The 23,065-nt window shown below is 43.5% G+C and overlaps 1 protein-coding gene across 1 annotated transcript in view; it reads right to left on the minus strand.

Annotated features, from left to right (window-relative positions):
- LOC309687653 (uncharacterized protein) overlaps positions 1-23,065 on the minus strand; it is a gene marked incomplete at its 3' end in the record, with an annotated part of 54,156 nt that overhangs the window by 13,967 nt on the left and 17,124 nt on the right. The window contains exons 9-12 of the mRNA XM_082502748.1: positions 21,593-21,793; positions 19,566-19,766; positions 17,515-17,715; positions 16,260-16,427 (exon numbers count right to left, since the gene is read on the minus strand). Of these exons, the coding sequence (XP_082358874.1) occupies positions 16,260-16,427; positions 17,515-17,715; positions 19,566-19,766; positions 21,593-21,793 (771 nt within the window). The remainder of the gene's footprint in view (positions 1-16,259; positions 16,428-17,514; positions 17,716-19,565; positions 19,767-21,592; positions 21,794-23,065) is intronic.

A 23,065-nucleotide genomic window follows, 5' to 3' on the forward strand; every position in this document is an offset into this window, starting at 1 on the left:
CCCAGGGGTTAAACACCACACACAGAAGTTCATATCCATGATTTTATGTTGAAGTCTAAGATAATCCCCCTTCGGTGTACTCTTACATGGTGCTTATACATGATCAAAAGCTAAATGTCTCCCTCAAGTGGTTTTTCTGGGGACAGAATGATTAGAGGTGAAACAGGGTGAGGTGCCCAGGCTTCTGGCATCTGGCTAGGTTAGGTTAGGGGCCTATTGATCTTGTACAGTCACTGTTGTGAGTCCGATGCACTGGCAACAGCTGCCTGGTCACTGTCACTCATGTCTCACCCCTTGTGGCAAACCAGTCTATTATCACTCTCATTAGAAGAAGGAAAGTTCAATTGAAGACACAATATTCTTTTTTTTTTTTTTTTTTTTTTTTTTTTTTTTTTTTTTTTGCCCCAGCATGTACCTCTCCAGCTTTTATTGTCATGTCAAGAGTCTCACAAAACAGCAATAATTGTCAATACAATTGAAAGGGAGCAATTCAGACTGCGTTCAGGCCCCATGGATGTTGAGTTCGCAGTCTGGAAATCCACAATCTCTCATATCTCCTCCTCTGGCCCTCCGTCCATGTCGCACAGGTTTGAAGTCCCGTTATACTCAGATGTTGTAATGTGTGAATTTGGAAATGCAATACTAGTGGAGTGTCCAGTCCATTCCTCTCAATATTGTAAATATGTTGTTTTAACCTCTCCAACAGAGTTTGACCTGTTTCACCCACATAGAGTAGACAACATTCTTCGCAACAGATGCAATAAACAATGTTGCTCGTGTTTAGGGACATTCTCTGTAAGATGGGTGCCCCTATTTTCCCATAAGGATTATACAAGAACCGTTTCGGTTTAAAGGCCCAATGATTGGGTTTCCCCGATCTTATACGTCTCATCTGTTCTGGCAACTTGGCCCTGACGAGCATATCTCTCAGATTCTTGTTCCTCCTGTGGGCTGAAATCACTCTGCAGTCTTGGAGTCGTACCAAACCAGAGGTGTATTTCTTAAAGTTTGTTTTGAGTTGATGATGCAATGGTAGATAAGAACGCGAGTAAGTGGTAACTAGTGGCATAAGTCTATTCTGTTCTCCCTGTTGTATCTGATTTTGAGTCTGATTTCCCCTCATTGCATTAGAGTTTAGTCCAGCAAGGGTGCTGCTCTTAATTGTTCTAAGGAACCTCCTAGAATATCCCCTCTTCCTGAGGCTCCGGAATAATATGCCAATTGCATCCTGAAGATCTGATTCCTTTGAAGAAATTCTATAAAACCTGATGATTTGGGACTTTATGATACCCTTGAAAGTGTGTTTGGGATGGTAGCTGCTCTTATGCAAGAGAGCATGGCAATCTGTAGGTTTAAAGTAAACCTTAGTGGAAATTTTCAGATTTTGACCCAGTTGTTCTAAAAATACTGTCGTGTCCAAGAAATTGACCTGTATTGGATGTATTTCATATTTGACTTTAATGGAGGGATGATGACTATTCAAGATGTTGATAAATTCAGTGAATTTATGTTCACCATGGGGCCACGCCCCTATGATGTCATCTAAGAACCTAAAATAGAAGGTTGGTTTATGCGGACACTTTCTCAGGGCCTCACATTCCCATTGGCTCATATATAGGTTAGCATAAGAAGGGGCATATCTATGTCCCATAGCTGTACCCTGAACCTGTAAATATTGTCTCCCCGCAAATTCAAAATCATTACACCTCAAACAGATTTCCAACAGCTGCAAGAGTTCTGCGTCCGGTCTCTTAGGATCTGGATGTTGTTCCAAGATATTTTTTATTGTGCTTAAACCTAATTCGGTATTAATGTTTGTATAAAGACTTTCAATATCAATTGTGAAGAGTTGCGTATTTATTGGTAATCGTATTGGTTTGATAAGTTCCAGGAAGTGATATGTATCTTTCAAATAACTAGGATGTTTAACCGAGAGAGGTCCCAGAAAGTGATCTATATAGAGGGAGATGTTATAAGTCGCACTGCTACAGTCCGATACAATGGGCCTCCCTGACGGAATCACGTTTGGTACTGTCCACGTCTGGGGATCTTTATGGATCTTCGGAAGGAGGTAAAACTGTCTATTCCGAGGTTCATCTGGGCCATATAGAAAATCCCTTTGTTTTGCAGTAATATATTTTTTATTATATAATTTACTCACGATACTACGAACTTGGAGTTGTGTGTTCTGTTGAATACTGTTCTCAATAGCTCTGTAGTATTTACCATTAGCCAGCTGTCTATTAGCTTCCAGAACATATTGATGTTTATCCAAAATCACAATCTTGGAACCCTTATCTGCTGGTTTAAAAATAATGTTTTTATTTTGTTGAAGTTCCCTAATCACTTCCATATCCTCACCTCCCACACCATCAGTACCCCTGCTCCACAGTCGGAATCCAGCAGAATCCCGCAAGTCGGCTTCAATTAACTTTCTCACTCTCTCATCCAACTGGCCCCAAGTGGGTTCCCAATTAGATGGTAGCGTAAAACGAGTCCTACAGTCCCCATCCTTTTTATCCTCACCAAAATGGTCCAAGAGTTTAATCCTCCTGTGATATAAGGAAATGTCCCTCCATAACTCCTCCCTATCTAGTATATTTGGGGTTGGAATGTAAGAAAGCCCTTTCTCCAATAGTTCTATTTGTCGCGCAGTGGGTCGGAATAAGGTTGATAAATTTAATATATTACTCCCCTCAGCACACCAACCGTGTTTAGGGGATTTCAAATCATGTATCCCATCTGTAGGTGAATCAGAATCCAATAGAATACTATTAGGTGGATCAGTGAAAGACTGTAAACAGAAGATGGAAGACTGTTTCTCCCTACAGTGAGCCCGAGTAAAGTCTGAAGGGCGATCCCCCATATTAGGCTCAATAGGAGTTAAAAATCCAATTTCAATTCACTGCACCAATGCTTGAATATTCGCCCCGCCGTTTCCTGAGTCCAGTGGATGTTATCTGTGACCGTATGGAATTGGTCCTCGGCTATACGGCTTATTACAGGCAAACGCTTCAACGCGAAGTCATTAACAATGTCTAAGTTGTATTTCTGCTCCTGAGGTAGAAGGTGCGAATAGTTAATCAGTGGGAAATAAATATTTGCATTGGGGAAAACAGACTGAGCCTTCCTGTAGAGCATTCTAAGTTGTTTTATGGATGTTTTATGTGGATCCTGGTCTCTATTATTAATACCCACCGACAGCACCACCAGCTTCACCAGTGCATGCGGAGGGGTTTTTTCCAAGATCTGATTAAAGTGATAGAACGACGCGCCTGGATAACTATCAATCTGAATCTCTCCTGAGCAATGTGGTGGCATACGATAGAGGTTAGAATCCCCCAGAAACCAAATTGGTTTGTTACATTTAAATTGCCAATCCATGATCTTTCTCCCTTTTCGGGCCTTATGGGTATTTGGAAAATGTGCATATTTGTCTTTCTCTCTCTCAGTCATTTGATTTGAGTTGTTTAGTTTTTGATGTAAGGTTGCCGCTGACACATTTAGGGAGCCCGCAACAAGAGTAATTTTTGGGTCAGATGAGGTCGTTTGTGTCCCACAGTCGGCATTATTGCCCTTGACCGGGCCCTGCATCATCATGTTGTTGTTATTTCCCGTTACTCTTTTAGCGGTGTCTCGCTCTCCTGTTCCTGTGTCCATTACAGCGGCACTCCCTTCAGTCTGTAACCTGTATTTTACTGCTGTGGCAGTAGAATGAGAGAGAAGATGATGGTAAGTGCCACTCTCCTGGTCAAGGCCATGGATTTGTAAATCCGGGTCATTCTGAGAAACCACCACATTGCTTCTAACCTGTGTAGGCTGGTGAAGAGATACATTAGTAAGTTTTGTGAATCTCGGATGATGTTTATTTGATCTTATATTGCCCTCACTTTTATTGAGTTTACCAGCTGTTTCGATCCGATTACCCATATCTGTTGTAAAGTCACTATCAAATGTTGAAAAGGGGGGTCTATTTTCTGTCTCCCTATGTTGTTGTTCTCTCTCCTCCACAGCTCCTTGTCGTGAAAGCTGTAGGGTGGGAGGCGGAGAGACAGACCTCTTTTGGCTACTATCAGCTTCACATGTCCCTGAATGGACCTGGGTGGGTGCAGCCAAACTGTTTTCCTTGATTGTGGATATTGGTATTATAGGGGAGAGGGTTCGATTACGGGTCACCTCTAATGGCCCATTCATGTGAGGGTCTGTTGTTAATTCCTCTCCATACGGAGTGGACTGAGAGTCCCGTAGGGGTGGCTGGACCCTATCTAGGCCCTGGCTGTTCCTCCCTCTATCATCTAAGGCCGCAGCCGTTGGTCTAATCTGCTTCTCAACTATCACTTTAGGGTAGAGGGACCGGTGATGTTCTCGTTCTGGTCTTTGTAATGGTGGAAAATCTCCTTCACTATCTATGTCAAAGTCTGATGTTGAGTTTCCCTCCAGTGACCTATCAGGGAATGATTCTGCATACACTGACCCATCAAGTGATTCTCCCTCCCCTGAGAAGAAGTTCTGTATAGTTTCCACAGTAGATTGAGTTAGTCTGGCCTTGTATCTTTTTCCTGCCCAAGTAATTGCGATTCGAAGAGCATTTTCATTAAAGGCAAGGTTGGCATAGTTTGTAATCACATTAATATAATGTTCTTGCAACGCCAGTAAGTTGTTCTCTAACCACTGTTTAGTGTTTCTCTCTACTGCCCTTTGAACCTCCTCAGAAGGTGAGGCTGGTTTAATAAAACTTGTGAGTTTAGTCACTTGTTTTGCCATCCCTCTTGGTGGATCTTTGTTTGCAATAGCTGAGTCTATGATTGCTTTATGATGAATTGCCTGTATTAATTTAAAATATTGTTTGGTCAACTGCCTAGTTTGAACATCCAAAGGTTGATAATTAGTAGATTGCTTAATTTGTCTAGGAAATTGAATCCCATTTCTATTCTTTTCCCTCCCCCTCTGCTCCCTCCCGTTCCTATTTCTATTGTGTGTATTTGTCTGTGTGTCTGTGTCAAATCTCTCTGTCCGGCTGAAGTGGGCCGCTCCAGACCTGTTAGAAAAAGCCATAGTCAGTAGGAGGCCTACCTGGATGTGTCTGAAGGGTTCCTGAGCCGCCTTCTTCCAGAAATATGGAAACCTCTAGGCCTCTGTAGTCCTGGAGTGGAAAATCTGTCCTCAGATGGAAAAGGTTAGTTCCCACTCACAGTCACATTTGTGCTTGGAATAATCCCACAAGGAGGAAGTCTCTATTGCTTTCTTTTAAGTTCAAAAAAGAGTTTTTTTATATTCCTTCTCGTCCTGATCCACTTGTTTTCAGAATGGTTTTTCTTCTCTGTTAGGCTGAGAGGAATTTGCAGGCCGGCAAGATAAAGAGCCTCATACTGACATATTTAAAATCCAATTTATTTAACTGTATAGGATTAAAATCATTTAGATAAAAAATCAAAAGCCAAATTTGGCGACTTGAAAGCTAGAAATCTGGGCTGAGGTCTAGAGTTTTGGCCCAATTCAGTCTTTTCTCCCTTACGTTTCGCAGGACATGCTGCTTCTTCAGAGGGATACACAGAGAGAGATGCACAGATGCAATGATTTAAGGTTTTGAGGGTGGGGACCAAGTCCCGCCCCCAAAGCCTCAGAAAAAGGGGAGTGGGATGGGAGGGGAAATAAACCAAAAGGGTTAGGGGTTGAAATGGTTAGGATTAGGATAACAGATCTGGGGAGGGAGAATCACCAGTTTATTTTCAAAAAACAATTGGCAGGATTCAAATTAGTGTTTCCCATACATCAAAGAGCCTCTGATGGTGCTGTCGGAATAAGCCAGAGACATGGAGGGAGGGCCAATCCAAAACCTTTTAGGTTTAAGGCAGGAGAGTCAGGTACAAGCGGTTCTATTTTCCTTTTTTCATTACTTCATATACAACTCATATGTACATTATCCTGTACCAGATGTTATCTTATTTGCTGCCTTTTAATTAAATCTATAAAAAAAAAATTCATGTGTGTATGTATCTCCTTCCAAAAAAATAAAGTTTATTTGCTTCCTGTTCCTTTAATAATGGCATCACTTATAGTCAGTTTCCTTCCATTATACATTCCAGTTAGAGCTCCCAGGGGTTAAACACCACACACAGAAGTTCATATCCATGATTTTATGTTGAAGTCTAAGATAATCCCCCTTCGGTGTACTCTTACATGGTGCTTATACATGATCAAAAGCTAAATGTCTCCCTCAAGTGGTTTTTCTGGGGACAGAATGATTAGAGGTGAAACAGGGTGAGGTGCCCAGGCTTCTGGCATCTGGCTAGGTTAGGTTAGGGGCCTATTGATCTTGTACAGTCACTGTTGTGAGTCCGATGCACTGGCAACAGCTGCCTGGTCACTGTCACTCATGTCTCACCCCTTGTGGCAAACCAGTCTATTATCACTCTCATTAGAAGAAGGAAAGTTCAATTGAAGACACAATATTCTTTTTTTTTTTTTTTTTGCCCCAGCATGTACCTCTCCAGCTTTTATTGTCATGTCAAGAGTCTCACAAAACAGCAATAATTGTCAATACAATTGAAAGGGAGCAATTCAGACTGCGTTCAGGCCCCATGGATGTTGAGTTCGCAGTCTGGAAATCCACAATCTCTCATATCTCCTCCTCTGGCCCTCCGTCCATGTCGCACAGGTTTGAAGTCCCGTTATACTCAGATGTTGTAATGTGTGAATTTGGAAATGCAATACTAGTGGAGTGTCCAGTCCATTCCTCTCAATATTGTAAATATGTTGTTTTAACCTCTCCAACAGAGTTTGACCTGTTTCACCCACATAGAGTAGACAACATTCTTCGCAACAGATGCAATAAACAATGTTGCTCGTGTTTAGGGACATTCTCTGTAAGATGGGTGCCCCTATTTTCCCATAAGGATTATACAAGAACCGTTTCGGTTTAAAGGCCCAATGATTGGGTTTCCCCGATCTTATACGTCTCATCTGTTCTGGCAACTTGGCCCTGACGAGCATATCTCTCAGATTCTTGTTCCTCCTGTGGGCTGAAATCACTCTGCAGTCTTGGAGTCGTACCAAACCAGAGGTGTATTTCTTAAAGTTTGTTTTGAGTTGATGATGCAATGGTAGATAAGAACGCGAGTAAGTGGTAACTAGTGGCATAAGTCTATTCTGTTCTCCCTGTTGTATCTGATTTTGAGTCTGATTTCCCCTCATTGCATTAGAGTTTAGTCCAGCAAGGGTGCTGCTCTTAATTGTTCTAAGGAACCTCCTAGAATATCCCCTCTTCCTGAGGCTCCGGAATAATATGCCAATTGCATCCTGAAGATCTGATTCCTTTGAAGAAATTCTATAAAACCTGATGATTTGGGACTTTATGATACCCTTGAAAGTGTGTTTGGGATGGTAGCTGCTCTTATGCAAGAGAGCATGGCAATCTGTAGGTTTAAAGTAAACCTTAGTGGAAATTTTCAGATTTTGACCCAGTTGTTCTAAAAATACTGTCGTGTCCAAGAAATTGACCTGTATTGGATGTATTTCATATTTGACTTTAATGGAGGGATGATGACTATTCAAGATGTTGATAAATTCAGTGAATTTATGTTCACCATGGGGCCACGCCCCTATGATGTCATCTAAGAACCTAAAATAGAAGGTTGGTTTATGCGGACACTTTCTCAGGGCCTCACATTCCCATTGGCTCATATATAGGTTAGCATAAGAAGGGGCATATCTATGTCCCATAGCTGTACCCTGAACCTGTAAATATTGTCTCCCCGCAAATTCAAAATCATTACACCTCAAACAGATTTCCAACAGCTGCAAGAGTTCTGCGTCCGGTCTCTTAGGATCTGGATGTTGTTCCAAGATATTTTTTATTGTGCTTAAACCTAATTCGGTATTAATGTTTGTATAAAGACTTTCAATATCAATTGTGAAGAGTTGCGTATTTATTGGTAATCGTATTGGTTTGATAAGTTCCAGGAAGTGATATGTATCTTTCAAATAACTAGGATGTTTAACCGAGAGAGGTCCCAGAAAGTGATCTATATAGAGGGAGATGTTATAAGTCGCACTGCTACAGTCCGATACAATGGGCCTCCCTGACGGAATCACGTTTGGTACTGTCCACGTCTGGGGATCTTTATGGATCTTCGGAAGGAGGTAAAACTGTCTATTCCGAGGTTAGGGTTAGGTATTAGGAGATTGTGTCTTTGTTGTCTCCACCTGGAGCTAGGTTGCACGGTCCTAGCGGTTGACTGGACCCTCAATCTCCTTGTGATCTTATAGTGTTGTATAAGTGCTTGTCCTCTCCAATATATAATCCCTGTTTGATTATGTTTATCCAGGGAAATGGCTAAAAGTGCTCAGGTCTTAATAAAAAATAGGCTTGATTAAAAACTAACATGTGAACAGACCCTCCCACACCTCCATAGGGGAAATCTCACCCGTTTATATAAGAAATTAGTTTAATTTTTGGAATTAGTAAATATAATAATACATGCAGCTGTTGTGGAAACCAGCAAACACAATCAATTATTTTTCAAAACTTTTATTTACACATCCTGTTAGTACATTTTTTGGAGGCTAAGGAAGATCTGCTGACATATCAGTATATTTCTTGATCCCCTTGTTTGGGTTGGATCTACTATAAAAAATAAATAAATAATAATACCTAAAAAACCGAAAAGCACAACCTATTCCCCCTCTCACAATGTTAAAATTTACATAAATGAGCTAAACATAACATTTACCCAGGGAATTATAATAAAAATAAAAACCGAGGCCATTCCACTGACCGCCAGGCTATCCGAAGTGGATTTAAAAGACCAGCTCAATGAAGCTAACAAATACTAAAAACCCACAGGATGACATTTATATTAAAATTCTCTTCATCCTGGGTGGTCCTAAGGTCAGCTAATTTTTCATCCTTAAAAGTATCCAGCCCGCTCCCAAGTGCATCCATTTTAACTAACCTATGCCTCCACATGACTATGTGATATGATTTTTTTCATTGGCAGCAGTGTTACTTTAAACTACGCCGCCTCAAATCAAGCCTCACTTTTTACTGATATATTAAAATGAATGGGGATCTGTGCAGTCACATGAAGTATTTACTCCTATGTGGACCGCATTGGCCCAGTTTGGGCCATTTCTCATCATCTCCCCAATGTACTGCCTGTTTCGGCTGTAGCTATATATCCTGTCATGTGGAGTGGATGTCCCTGTCGAGCCAGGCCAGATAAAAAGAACAAAGTTAAAAGAGACCAATAAGACCAAAAAATCTCTTCAATAAAGCGATCTATTTAAAACACAATCCACTTAATCCCACCCTCATTATTTTCCTTCCCTCCCTTCTCCTCAAACCATAAAAATTAAAACAACACCTGACCATATTCAAACTATGTGTTATATGTTAGCAGCCCACTTGGTTTAATATTCCTATTAGAACGTCAAAACATATGTCCCTGTCTCCCCCAGGCCTCACCTCCCCTCCCAGACCAGTCTTTGAGCCTTCTCCTAAAACCCTCATCATTCTGGATTCCAAGATTAAAAAGTCTTACCGGGGAACTCACCTGCCTTTACATCTGCGGTTAGGCTTTCCACTGGATCTTGTTAGAATAGTCTTTATTTGCCGTTCCAGGGTCTGTGAGCAGGGTGGTGTACTTTTTAAGTGTCTCTGAACCAAGTCTCTTCTTACTGTTGCTCCTTCACACAGTCTCGTTTTTGTGGAGGTCGTAGTTGACTATGGTTCATACACACGCTGCAAACTCTTTATGCCATACAGGATATATTACAGGTAAAAAAACATTGGAGTTCCCCTCTTAAAATCCAGAAAATTAAAAGGGCTAAAAGAATAAAAATCTCTCCTCCTCTCCCCCAGAGGTTAATCTTAAAAACCGGGAGGGCTAATTCTGCTTCATCCCACTAAAAAAACCTTTAAGAAATATGAGTAGGGAGGGCTAGACTTGCTTATTCCCAACTCTATATTAAAACTCTCAGTCGGGAGGGCTAACTTGCTTATTCCCGCTGATTTGCGTTTAAAAAGGTTTAAATAAAAGTGGGAAGCGTAAGTTCCTCACTCCCTGGTTCAATTATCCAATTTAGCCTTCAATGGGAGAACAAAGTGCGTTTCACTCCCACTAAAAACTAAGGCTAAAAAAGGCTATTAAGATCTCAATCACCTTGTTCTGGGGGAGGTAAAAATCCTTGCTCATGCCGGTCTGAGAGGCATCCCTTACGTTTCGCGATACTCTCGCTTCTTCAGAGGGAACAGCGCAAGTGAGGCCAGGAGAGACAAAACAACAGTTTAAATGATTCTCTGAGGGACGCCCACCTGTGTGGGCCCTCCTCAGGATAGGTCGCACCGGGTCACATGATCGTGTTCCTCCCATGGTGCATTCACAATCACTTTCTTAATCATGTACGTTCTATTATCCACAGGCTATAAAATACATTTCAAAACACATAAGAAAAGGACAGATGTAAATTCTAAAAAATAATGTTTAAAACAATATATCCTCAATTAAAACCTTTATTAAGATCAAGTTAAAAGGAGGAGGAGGAGGGAAGGAATTCCACCCTCTTCTGAGGACCTGCCTGGCAGCCAGTGAGAGGCTTACATGATTGTTCATAACATTTAAGCATAGCCCATCTTAAAATTAAGGTTAGGGCTCCCACCCTCACGGGTTATGTTTAGGGCAACTGATCCTGGGTCAGGGTTCATATCACGGCCCTCTCATGGTTAAGGTCAGGGCCTTATGTCCAGGTCAGGTTATCAGAATCTGATTTCCACACATCAAGGGTTTACATTGTAGCTCATATCATTTCAATCATGTCCTTATATAGGATAGCCTGTATCCATCAAAGTCCAAGGTCCACAAAGCACTTTCTCAATTTAAGTTCATTCCACACTTTATTTCAGATCAACGTCCGGAGGGGTCCAGCATAACAAACCACTGGCACAGGCTGGTTAGGTATTAGGAGATTGTGTCTTTGTTGTCTCCACCTGGAGCTAGGTTGCACGGTCCTAGCGGTTGACTGGACCCTCAATCTCCTTGTGATCTTATAGTGTTGTATAAGTGCTTGTCCTCTCCAATATATAATCCCTGTTTGATTATGTTTATCCAGGGAAATGGCTAAAAGTGCTCAGGTCTTAATAAAAAATAGGCTTGATTAAAAACTAACATGTGAACAGACCCTCCCACACCTCCATAGGGGAAATCTCACCCGTTTATATAAGAAATTAGTTTAATTTTTGGAATTAGTAAATATAATAATACATGCAGCTGTTGTGGAAACCAGCAAACACAATCAATTATTTTTCAAAACTTTTATTTACACATCCTGTTAGTACATTTTTTGGAGGCTAAGGAAGATCTGCTGACATATCAGTATATTTCTTGATCCCCTTGTTTGGGTTGGATCTACTATAAAAAATAAATAAATAATAATACCTAAAAAACCGAAAAGCACAACCTATTCCCCCTCTCACAATGTTAAAATTTACATAAATGAGCTAAACATAACATTTACCCAGGGAATTATAATAAAAATAAAAACCGAGGCCATTCCACTGACCGCCAGGCTATCCGAAGTGGATTTAAAAGACCAGCTCAATGAAGCTAACAAATACTAAAAACCCACAGGATGACATTTATATTAAAATTCTCTTCATCCTGGGTGGTCCTAAGGTCAGCTAATTTTTCATCCTTAAAAGTATCCAGCCCGCTCCCAAGTGCATCCATTTTAACTAACCTATGCCTCCACATGACTATGTGATATGATTTTTTTCATTGGCAGCAGTGTTACTTTAAACTACGCCGCCTCAAATCAAGCCTCACTTTTTACTGATATATTAAAATGAATGGGGATCTGTGCAGTCACATGAAGTATTTACTCCTATGTGGACCGCATTGGCCCAGTTTGGGCCATTTCTCATCATCTCCCCAATGTACTGCCTGTTTCGGCTGTAGCTATATATCCTGTCATGTGGAGTGGATGTCCCTGTCGAGCCAGGCCAGATAAAAAGAACAAAGTTAAAAGAGACCAATAAGACCAAAAAATCTCTTCAATAAAGCGATCTATTTAAAACACAATCCACTTAATCCCACCCTCATTATTTTCCTTCCCTCCCTTCTCCTCAAACCATAAAAATTAAAACAACACCTGACCATATTCAAACTATGTGTTATATGTTAGCAGCCCACTTGGTTTAATATTCCTATTAGAACGTCAAAACATATGTCCCTGTCTCCCCCAGGCCTCACCTCCCCTCCCAGACCAGTCTTTGAGCCTTCTCCTAAAACCCTCATCATTCTGGATTCCAAGATTAAAAAGTCTTACCGGGGAACTCACCTGCCTTTACATCTGCGGTTAGGCTTTCCACTGGATCTTGTTAGAATAGTCTTTATTTGCCGTTCCAGGGTCTGTGAGCAGGGTGGTGTACTTTTTAAGTGTCTCTGAACCAAGTCTCTTCTTACTGTTGCTCCTTCACACAGTCTCGTTTTTGTGGAGGTCGTAGTTGACTATGGTTCATACACACGCTGCAAACTCTTTATGCCATACAGGATATATTACAGGTAAAAAAACATTGGAGTTCCCCTCTTAAAATCCAGAAAATTAAAAGGGCTAAAAGAATAAAAATCTCTCCTCCTCTCCCCCAGAGGTTAATCTTAAAAACCGGGAGGGCTAATTCTGCTTCATCCCACTAAAAAAACCTTTAAGAAATATGAGTAGGGAGGGCTAGACTTGCTTATTCCCAACTCTATATTAAAACTCTCAGTCGGGAGGGCTAACTTGCTTATTCCCGCTGATTTGCGTTTAAAAAGGTTTAAATAAAAGTGGGAAGCGTAAGTTCCTCACTCCCTGGTTCAATTATCCAATTTAGCCTTCAATGGGAGAACAAAGTGCGTTTCACTCCCACTAAAAACTAAGGCTAAAAAAGGCTATTAAGATCTCAATCACCTTGTTCTGGGGGAGGTAAAAATCCTTGCTCATGCCGGTCTGAGAGGCATCCCTTACGTTTCGCGATACTCTCGCTTCTTCAGAGGGAACAGCGCAAGTGAGGCCAGGAGAGACAAAACAACAGTTTAAATGATTCTCTGAGGGACGCCCACCTGTGTGGGCCCTCCTCAGGATAGGTCGCACCGGGTCACATGATCGTGTTCCTCCCATGGTGCATTCACAATCACTTTCTTAATCATGTACGTTCTATTATCCACAGGCTATAAAATACATTTCAAAACACATAAGAAAAGGACAGATGTAAATTCTAAAAAATAATGTTTAAAACAATATATCCTCAATTAAAACCTTTATTAAGATCAAGTTAAAAGGAGGAGGAGGAGGGAAGGAATTCCACCCTCTTCTGAGGACCTGCCTGGCAGCCAGTGAGAGGCTTACATGATTGTTCATAACATTTAAGCATAGCCCATCTTAAAATTAAGGTTAGGGCTCCCACCCTCACGGGTTATGTTTAGGGCAACTGATCCTGGGTCAGGGTTCATATCACGGCCCTCTCATGGTTAAGGTCAGGGCCTTATGTCCAGGTCAGGTTATCAGAATCTGATTTCCACACATCAAGGGTTTACATTGTAGCTCATATCATTTCAATCATGTCCTTATATAGGATAGCCTGTATCCATCAAAGTCCAAGGTCCACAAAGCACTTTCTCAATTTAAGTTCATTCCACACTTTATTTCAGATCAACGTCCGGAGGGGTCCAGCATAACAAACCACTGGCACAGGCTGGTTAGGTATTAGGAGATTGTGTCTTTGTTGTCTCCACCTGGAGCTAGGTTGCACGGTCCTAGCGGTTGACTGGACCCTCAATCTCCTTGTGATCTTATAGTGTTGTATAAGTGCTTGTCCTCTCCAATATATAATCCCTGTTTGATTATGTTTATCCAGGGAAATGGCTAAAAGTGCTCAGGTCTTAATAAAAAATAGGCTTGATTAAAAACTAACATGTGAACAGACCCTCCCACACCTCCATAGGGGAAATCTCACCCGTTTATATAAGAAATTAGTTTAATTTTTGGAATTAGTAAATATAATAATACATGCAGCTGTTGTGGAAACCAGCAAACACAATCAATTATTTTTCAAAACTTTTATTTACACATCCTGTTAGTACATTTTTTGGAGGCTAAGGAAGATCTGCTGACATATCAGTATATTTCTTGATCCCCTTGTTTGGGTTGGATCTACTATAAAAAATAAATAAATAATAATACCTAAAAAACCGAAAAGCACAACCTATTCCCCCTCTCACAATGTTAAAATTTACATAAATGAGCTAAACATAACATTTACCCAGGGAATTATAATAAAAATAAAAACCGAGGCCATTCCACTGACCGCCAGGCTATCCGAAGTGGATTTAAAAGACCAGCTCAATGAAGCTAACAAATACTAAAAACCCACAGGATGACATTTATATTAAAATTCTCTTCATCCTGGGTGGTCCTAAGGTCAGCTAATTTTTCATCCTTAAAAGTATCCAGCCCGCTCCCAAGTGCATCCATTTTAACTAACCTATGCCTCCACATGACTATGTGATATGATTTTTTTCATTGGCAGCAGTGTTACTTTAAACTACGCCGCCTCAAATCAAGCCTCACTTTTTACTGATATATTAAAATGAATGGGGATCTGTGCAGTCACATGAAGTATTTACTCCTATGTGGTTAGGGTTAGGGTTAGGGTTAGGGTTAGGGGTTAGGGTTAGGGTTAGGGTTAGGGTAGGGGAATTGATTCCTCCTACGAGGGTAGAAGGAAGGTGCACGGGCCATCCCACGGGAGAACCCCCGATCCCTGTCTGGGTTCTCAAGGAAGGGACGTCGGCGTCGCCTTCCGTAGCGGACGACTTGCCACTCGTCCGCCATGACCAGTGGTTTTTAATTTACTACTGTAAATATAAATGAAATAAAACAAACTTGTTTTTAAACAACTAAAAGAGAGCCCAAGGCTTCAAAATCCCTTAAAAGAAAACACCGTAAATTCGGTTCCAAACAACTAAAAGAGAGCCCAAAGGCTTAAAAATCCCTGAAACTAAAATACCGTAAATTCGGTCCCAAACAACGAAAAGAGAGCCCGAAGGCTTAAAAATCCCTTAAAAGAAACCCGGGTATTCGGTTGTTTAATATAAACAAAAATAAAAATTTCTGCAAACAACTAAAAGAGAGCACAGGGGCTTGAAAATCCCTAAAAACAAAAAACCGTGTTTTCCGGTTGAAAAAAAATCAAACGTGCCTCAGGCAACGTTTCGACCCTAAAAGGTCTTCCTCAGGCCTGTGAGGCACGAAAGAAAATAAAACCAACAAAAATCCAAGCGCTCAAAACAATGGCTGGCTGCTGGAGATGTGCACTGTTTGGCCGTCGAAAGCAGAATGAGCTCTCTCTCCTGCCTGCGCTCCTTTTATATCCTCTGGTCTGTTGTGCGATTTAAACCGTTCGTTTTAAATGTTTTTCCAGTTTCCCTGTGTCCTTTTAAAATTAGGGCTTGACATTACACTAAAATGAATTACACAACATGAATTGAAATTATACACTATTTAAATTAACTTATTTATTTATTTATTTATTAGCGTGAGTGCCTTTTTAATATTTGAGTGTATAATTGTATATTTATACTTTGACAGTACAATAATGAATTTACTGTCATTAATTCAACCCCTCTTCAGAAGATTAAAATATTTAAATATTCCCACCTGATATTAGGGTGGACATAAAGCCAATTGGGGTTATTAGGGGAAGGGGAAAGGTTAGGGTTAGGGAAAGGGAACATGGGTGGGGTTAGGGTTAGGGGAAGGGAAGGGGTTGGGGTTAGGGAAAGGTAGTGGGAGGGGATAGGAGGCAAAGGGGAAGAGGGGGAGTGGTTAGGGTTAGGGTTAGGGGGTTAGGGTTAGGGTTAGGGTTAGGGGTTAGGGTTAGGGGTTAGGGGTTAGGGTTAGGGTTAGGGTTAGGGTTAGGGGGTTAGGGTTAGGGTTAGGGGTTAGGGTTAGGTTAGGGGGTAATAGCCAGAGCTTGACGGAATAAAATGGAATAACTGGGAAAGTAAGTGTCGTAGAGGGATGAAAGTGGTGTCTACGGGGGGGTTTCGGGGTGCTCCGGACACCCTGGTGAAGACCCCATGTCGATAGCACCAACGGTTCTGGACTTGGTGTAAATGGGTCCAAATTTGACGGAATAAAAAGGTCAAAGTGGCAGATAGGAGTGTCCGATCGGGCCGATTCCACCACCACTGTACTCAGCAGGCCCTGCCGGGTCGTTCGACACGCAGCATGGCAGGGATCGGTGACATAACATGTAGCAGTTTCCCTTCACAGAAGCGTCTGCAGCAGGTGGGTGGAGGAGGAGGCAGCAGAACCAGGCCTTTGGAGCACTGTGTCATCTCCTGGTCCTGATGCTTTGAATCTCCCTCTCTGTCTGTCTGTCTGTCTGTCTGTCACACACACACACACACACACAGAAGCTGGTCAAGTGCTGTGCAACTGGGATTGCACCTGTCGTCCACAGGAGGGCGCCTAGCTGGGAAGTCCAGTACATTCCATATTAAAGTTGTTGCAAGTGCATTTTGTGTGTAAAAGACAGACACACACACACACACACACACACACACACACACACACACACAGTAAGGTCTGAAGTGCAAAATTTGAATTACATTCCTTTGTATCTCTCCCTCTCTCTCTCTCTCTCTCTCTCTCTCTCTCTCTGTCTCTCTCTCTCTCTCTCTGTCAACACACACACACACACACACACACTCACACACACCAAAGCACACAGACAGAAGCTGGTCACAACTGCTGTGCAACTGGGATTGAACCAGGGGGGCTCCCTCTGCTGGCTCAATGCGGTACAAAGTGTCAGAAGCTGTTAGATATCTGCTTTTGACAATCAATTGCACCTGTCATCCACAGGAGGGCGCCTAGCTGGGAAGTCCAGTACATTCCATATTAAAGTTGTTGCAAGTGCATTTTTTGTGTAAAAGACAGACACACACACACACACACACACACACACACACACACACACACACACTGTAAGGTCTGAAGTGCAAAATTTGAATTACATTCCTTTGTATCTCTCCCTCTCTCTCTCTCTCTCTCTCTGTCTCTGTCTCTCTCTCTCTCTCTCTCTCTCTGTCAACACACACACACACACACACACACACACACACACACTCAATGGAGTATAAAATAAAGACCGGGGCAGTTCTCTCACTGGAGTCTCTTAGAGTGGAGGCTGCCCTTGCTAGCAAGAAGTTCTGTGTGTTTCTCTTCTCTGAGTCTTTACTGAAGAAGTGTTTTATAACATTTTCCTTAACAACTGACATGTGTTTTTTGTGTAAAAGAGAGAGAGACACACACACACACACACACACACACACACACACACACACACACACACACACACACTCACACTCACAGGCTCAGAGATGAGGGAAAAACAACAGAAATCAGGATAGATTTTAATGTCAGGAGATGCCCTGTGATGCTGGGGCCATTGTGTAAGATTGGAATGTGTACCAGTGGCTGGTGGGTGGTCCTTGAAGGTCCCGGGAGGAGGCGGCGAGGAGGCAGCGGGTGGCTGGGCTTGAGCTGTGGATCAGGGACGTCATTAATTCTGCCTGGTGCTGCGTGTGCCCTGTGCAGCTTGGATGTCTGCCGCTGACGCTCTGTGGTTCCTGTTCTGCTGATCTCCTGGTCCACACACGGCTTCAGGGTGTACTGTACAAGGGGAGAAGAAATGCATCATTGGTTACCAAAATAAAACAGTGTCTTTCTGCCTGTGTCATTCTGTTTGGTTTCTTTGAGCGTTTGTTTCTTAAATACACAGCAAGTGTCACTCTCTCTCTCTCTCTGTCACACACACACACACACACACACACACACACACACACACACACACACACACACACACACAGACACTGTGAGGTCTGCAGTTCAAAATTTGAATCTCAGAGCTTGGTGTTTTGTGTTCCCTCCAGTGGACAAATGCAGGTATGATGAGGGTTGGTTAGGTTAGGGGGTAATAGCCAGAGCTTGACGGAATAAAATGGAATAACTGGGAAAGTAAGTGTCGTAGAGGGATGAAAGTGGTGTCTACGGGGGGGTTTCGGGGTGCTCCGGACACCCTGGTGAAGACCCCATGTCGATAGCACCAACGGTTCTGGACTTGGTGTAAATGGGTCCAAATTTGACGGAATAAAAAGGTCAAAGTGGCAGATAGGAGTGTCCGATCGGGCCGATTCCACCACCACTGTACTCAGCAGGCCCTGCCGGGTCGTTAGACACGCAGCATGGCAGGGATCGGTGACATAACATGTAGCAGTTTCCCTTCACAGAAGCGTCTGCAGCAGGTGGGTGGAGGAGGAGGCAGCAGAACCAGGCCTTTGGAGCACTGTGTCATCTCCTGGTCCTGATGCTTTGAATCTCCCTCTCTGTCTGTCTGTCTGTCTGTCTGTCACACACACACACACACACACAGAAGCTGGTCAAGTGCTGTGCAACTGGGATTGCACCTGTCGTCCACAGGAGGGCGCCTAGCTGGGAAGTCCAGTACATTCCATATTAAAGTTGTTGCAAGTGCATTTTTTGTGTAAAAGACAGACACACACACACACACACACACACACACACACACACACACACACACACACAGTAAGGTCTGAAGTGCAAAATTTGAATTACATTCCTTTGTATCTCTCCCTCTCTCTCTCTCTCTCTCTCTCTCTCTCTCTCTGTCTCTCTCTCTCTCTCTCTGTCAACACACACACACACACACACACACTCACACACACCAAAGCACACAGACAGAAGCTGGTCACAACTGCTGTGCAACTGGGATTGAACCAGGGGGGCTCCCTCTGCTGGCTCAATGCGGTACAAAGTGTCAGAAGCTGTTAGATATCTGCTTTTGACAATCAATTGCACCTGTCATCCACAGGAGGGCGCCTAGCTGGGAAGTCCAGTACATTCCATATTAAAGTTGTTGCAAGTGCATTTTTTGTGTAAAAGACAGACACACACACACACACACACACACACACACACACACACACACACTGTAAGGTCTGAAGTGCAAAATTTGAATTACATTCCTTTGTATCTCTCCCTCTCTCTCTCTCTCTCTCTCTCTCTGTCTCTCTCTCTCTCTCTCTCTCTCTGTCAACACACACACACACACACACACACACACACACACACACACACACACACACACACACACACACTCAATGGAGTATAAAATAAAGACCGGGGCAGTTCTCTCACTGGAGTCTCTTAGAGTGGAGGCTGCCCTTGCTAGCAAGAAGTTCTGTGTGTTTCTCTTCTCTGAGTCTTTACTGAAGAAGTGTTTTATAACATTTTCCTTAACAACTGACATGTGTTTTTTGTGTAAAAGAGAGAGAGACACACACACACACACACACACACACACACACACACACACACACACACACACACACTCACACTCACAGGCTCAGAGATGAGGGAAAAACAACAGAAATCAGGATAGATTTTAATGTCAGGAGATGCCCTGTGATGCTGGGGCCATTGTGTAAGATTGGAATGTGTACCAGTGGCTGGTGGGTGGTCCTTGAAGGTCCCGGGAGGAGGCGGCGAGGAGGCAGCGGGTGGCTGGGCTTGAGCTGTGGATCAGGGACGTCATTAATTCTGCCTGGTGCTGCGTGTGCCCTGTGCAGCTTGGATGTCTGCCGCTGACGCTCTGTGGTTCCTGTTCTGCTGATCTCCTGGTCCACACACGGCTTCAGGGTGTACTGTACAAGGGGAGAAGAAATGCATCATTGGTTACCAAAATAAAACAGTGTCTTTCTGCCTGTGTCATTCTGTTTGGTTTCTTTGAGCGTTTGTTTCTTAAATACACAGCAAGTGTCACTCTCTCTCTCTCTCTGTCACACACACACACACACACACACACACACACACACACACACACACACACACACACACACACACAGACACTGTGAGGTCTGCAGTTCAAAATTTGAATCTCAGAGCTTGGTGTTTTTGTCTCCCTCCAGTGGACAAATGCAGGTATGATGAGGGTTGGTTAGGTTAGGGGGTAATAGCCAGAGCTTGACGGAATAAAATGGAATAACTGGGAAAGTAAGTGTCGTAGAGGGATGAAAGTGGTGTCTACGGGGGGGTTTCGGGGTGCTCCGGACACCCTGGTGAAGACCCCATGTCGATAGCACCAACGGTTCTGGACTTGGTGTAAATGGGTCCAAATTTGACGGAATAAAAAGGTCAAAGTGGCAGATAGGAGTGTCCGATCGGGCCGATTCCACCACCACTGTACTCAGCAGGCCCTGCCGGGTCGTTCGACACGCAGCATGGCAGGGATCGGTGACATAACATGTAGCAGTTTCCCTTCACAGAAGCGTCTGCAGCAGGTGGGTGGAGGAGGAGGCAGCAGAACCAGGCCTTTGGAGCACTGTGTCATCTCCTGGTCCTGATGCTTTGAATCTCCCTCTCTGTCTGTCTGTCTGTCTGTCTGTCACACACACACACACACACACAGAAGCTGGTCAAGTGCTGTGCAACTGGGATTGCACCTGTCGTCCACAGGAGGGCGCCTAGCTGGGAAGTCCAGTACATTCCATATTAAAGTTGTTGCAAGTGCATTTTGTGTGTAAAAGACAGACACACACACACACACACACACACACACACACACACACACACACACACAGTAAGGTCTGAAGTGCAAAATTTGAATTACATTCCTTTGTATCTCTCCCTCTCTCTCTCTCTCTCTCTCTCTCTCTCTCTGTCTCTCTCTCTCTCTCTCTGTCAACACACACACACACACACACACACTCACACACACCAAAGCACACAGACAGAAGCTGGTCACAACTGCTGTGCAACTGGGATTGAACCAGGGGGGCTCCCTCTGCTGGCTCAATGCGGTACAAAGTGTCAGAAGCTGTTAGATATCTGCTTTTGACAATCAATTGCACCTGTCATCCACAGGAGGGCGCCTAGCTGGGAAGTCCAGTACATTCCATATTAAAGTTGTTGCAAGTGCATTTTTTGTGTAAAAGACAGACACACACACACACACACACACACACACACACACACACACACACACTGTAAGGTCTGAAGTGCAAAATTTGAATTACATTCCTTTGTATCTCTCCCTCTCTCTCTCTCTCTCTCTCTCTCTCTCTGTCTCTCTCTCTCTCTCTCTCTCTGTCAACACACACACACACACACACACACACACACACACACTCAATGGAGTATAAAATAAAGACCGGGGCAGTTCTCTCACTGGAGTCTCTTAGAGTGGAGGCTGCCCTTGCTAGCAAGAAGTTCTGTGTGTTTCTCTTCTCTGAGTCTTTACTGAAGAAGTGTTTTATAACATTTTCCTTAACAACTGACATGTGTTTTTTGTGTAAAAGAGAGAGAGACACACACACACACACACACACACACACACACACACACACACACACACACACTCACACTCACAGGCTCAGAGATGAGGGAAAGCAATACGAGAAATCAGGATAGATTTTAATGTCAGGAGATGCCCTGTGATGCTGGGGCCATTGTGTAAGATTGGAATGTGTACCAGTGGCTGGTGGGTGGTCCTTGAAGGTCCCGGGAGGAGGCGGCGAGGAGGCAGCGGGTGGCTGGGCTTGAGCTGTGGATCAGGGACGTCATTAATTCTGCCTGGTGCTGCGTGTGCCCTGTGCAGCTTGGATGTCTGCCGCTGACGCTCTGTGGTTCCTGTTCTGCTGATCTCCTGGTCCACACACGGCTTCAGGGTGTACTGTACAAGGGGAGAAGAAATGCATCATTGGTTACCAAAATAAAACAGTGTCTTTCTGCCTGTGTCATTCTGTTTGGTTTCTTTGAGCGTTTGTTTCTTAAATACACAGCAAGTGTCACTCTCTCTCTCTCTCTGTCACACACACACACACACACACACACACACACACACACACACACACACACACACACACACAGACACTGTGAGGTCTGCAGTTCAAAATTTGAATCTCAGAGCTTGGTGTTTTTGTCTCCCTCCAGTGGACAAATGCAGGTATGATGAGGGTTGGTTAGGTTAGGGGGTAATAGCCAGAGCTTGACGGAATAAAATGGAATAACTGGGAAAGTAAGTGTCGTAGAGGGATGAAAGTGGTGTCTACGGGGGGGTTTCGGGGTGCTCCGGACACCCTGGTGAAGACCCCATGTCGATAGCACCAACGGTTCTGGACTTGGTGTAAATGGGTCCAAATTTGACGGAATAAAAAGGTCAAAGTGGCAGATAGGAGTGTCCGATCGGGCCGATTCCACCACCACTGTACTCAGCAGGCCCTGCCGGGTCGTTAGACACGCAGCATGGCAGGGATCGGTGACATAACATGTAGCAGTTTCCCTTCACAGAAGCGTCTGCAGCAGGTGGGTGGAGGAGGAGGCAGCAGAACCAGGCCTTTGGAGCACTGTGTCATCTCCTGGTCCTGATGCTTTGAATCTCCCTCTCTGTCTGTCTGTCTGTCTGTCTGTCACACACACACACACACACACAGAAGCTGGTCAAGTGCTGTGCAACTGGGATTGCACCTGTCGTCCACAGGAGGGCGCCTAGCTGGGAAGTCCAGTACATTCCATATTAAAGTTGTTGCAAGTGCATTTTTTGTGTAAAAGACAGACACACACACACACACACACACACACACACACACACACACACACACACACACACACAGTAAGGTCTGAAGTGCAAAATTTGAATTACATTCCTTTGTATCTCTCCCTCTCTCTCTCTCTCTCTCTCTCTCTCTCTCTCTGTCTCTCTCTCTCTCTCTCTGTCAACACACACACACACACACACACACTCACACACACCAAAGCACACAGACAGAAGCTGGTCACAACTGCTGTGCAACTGGGATTGAACCAGGGGGGCTCCCTCTGCTGGCTCAATGCGGTACAAAGTGTCAGAAGCTGTTAGATATCTGCTTTTGACAATCAATTGCACCTGTCATCCACAGGAGGGCGCCTAGCTGGGAAGTCCAGTACATTCCATATTAAAGTTGTT

The sequence above is a fragment of the Aulonocara stuartgranti genome, assembly GCF_965226115.1.
Source record: "Aulonocara stuartgranti genome assembly, chromosome: 14".
Taxonomy (NCBI): domain Eukaryota; kingdom Metazoa; phylum Chordata; class Actinopteri; order Cichliformes; family Cichlidae; genus Aulonocara; species Aulonocara stuartgranti.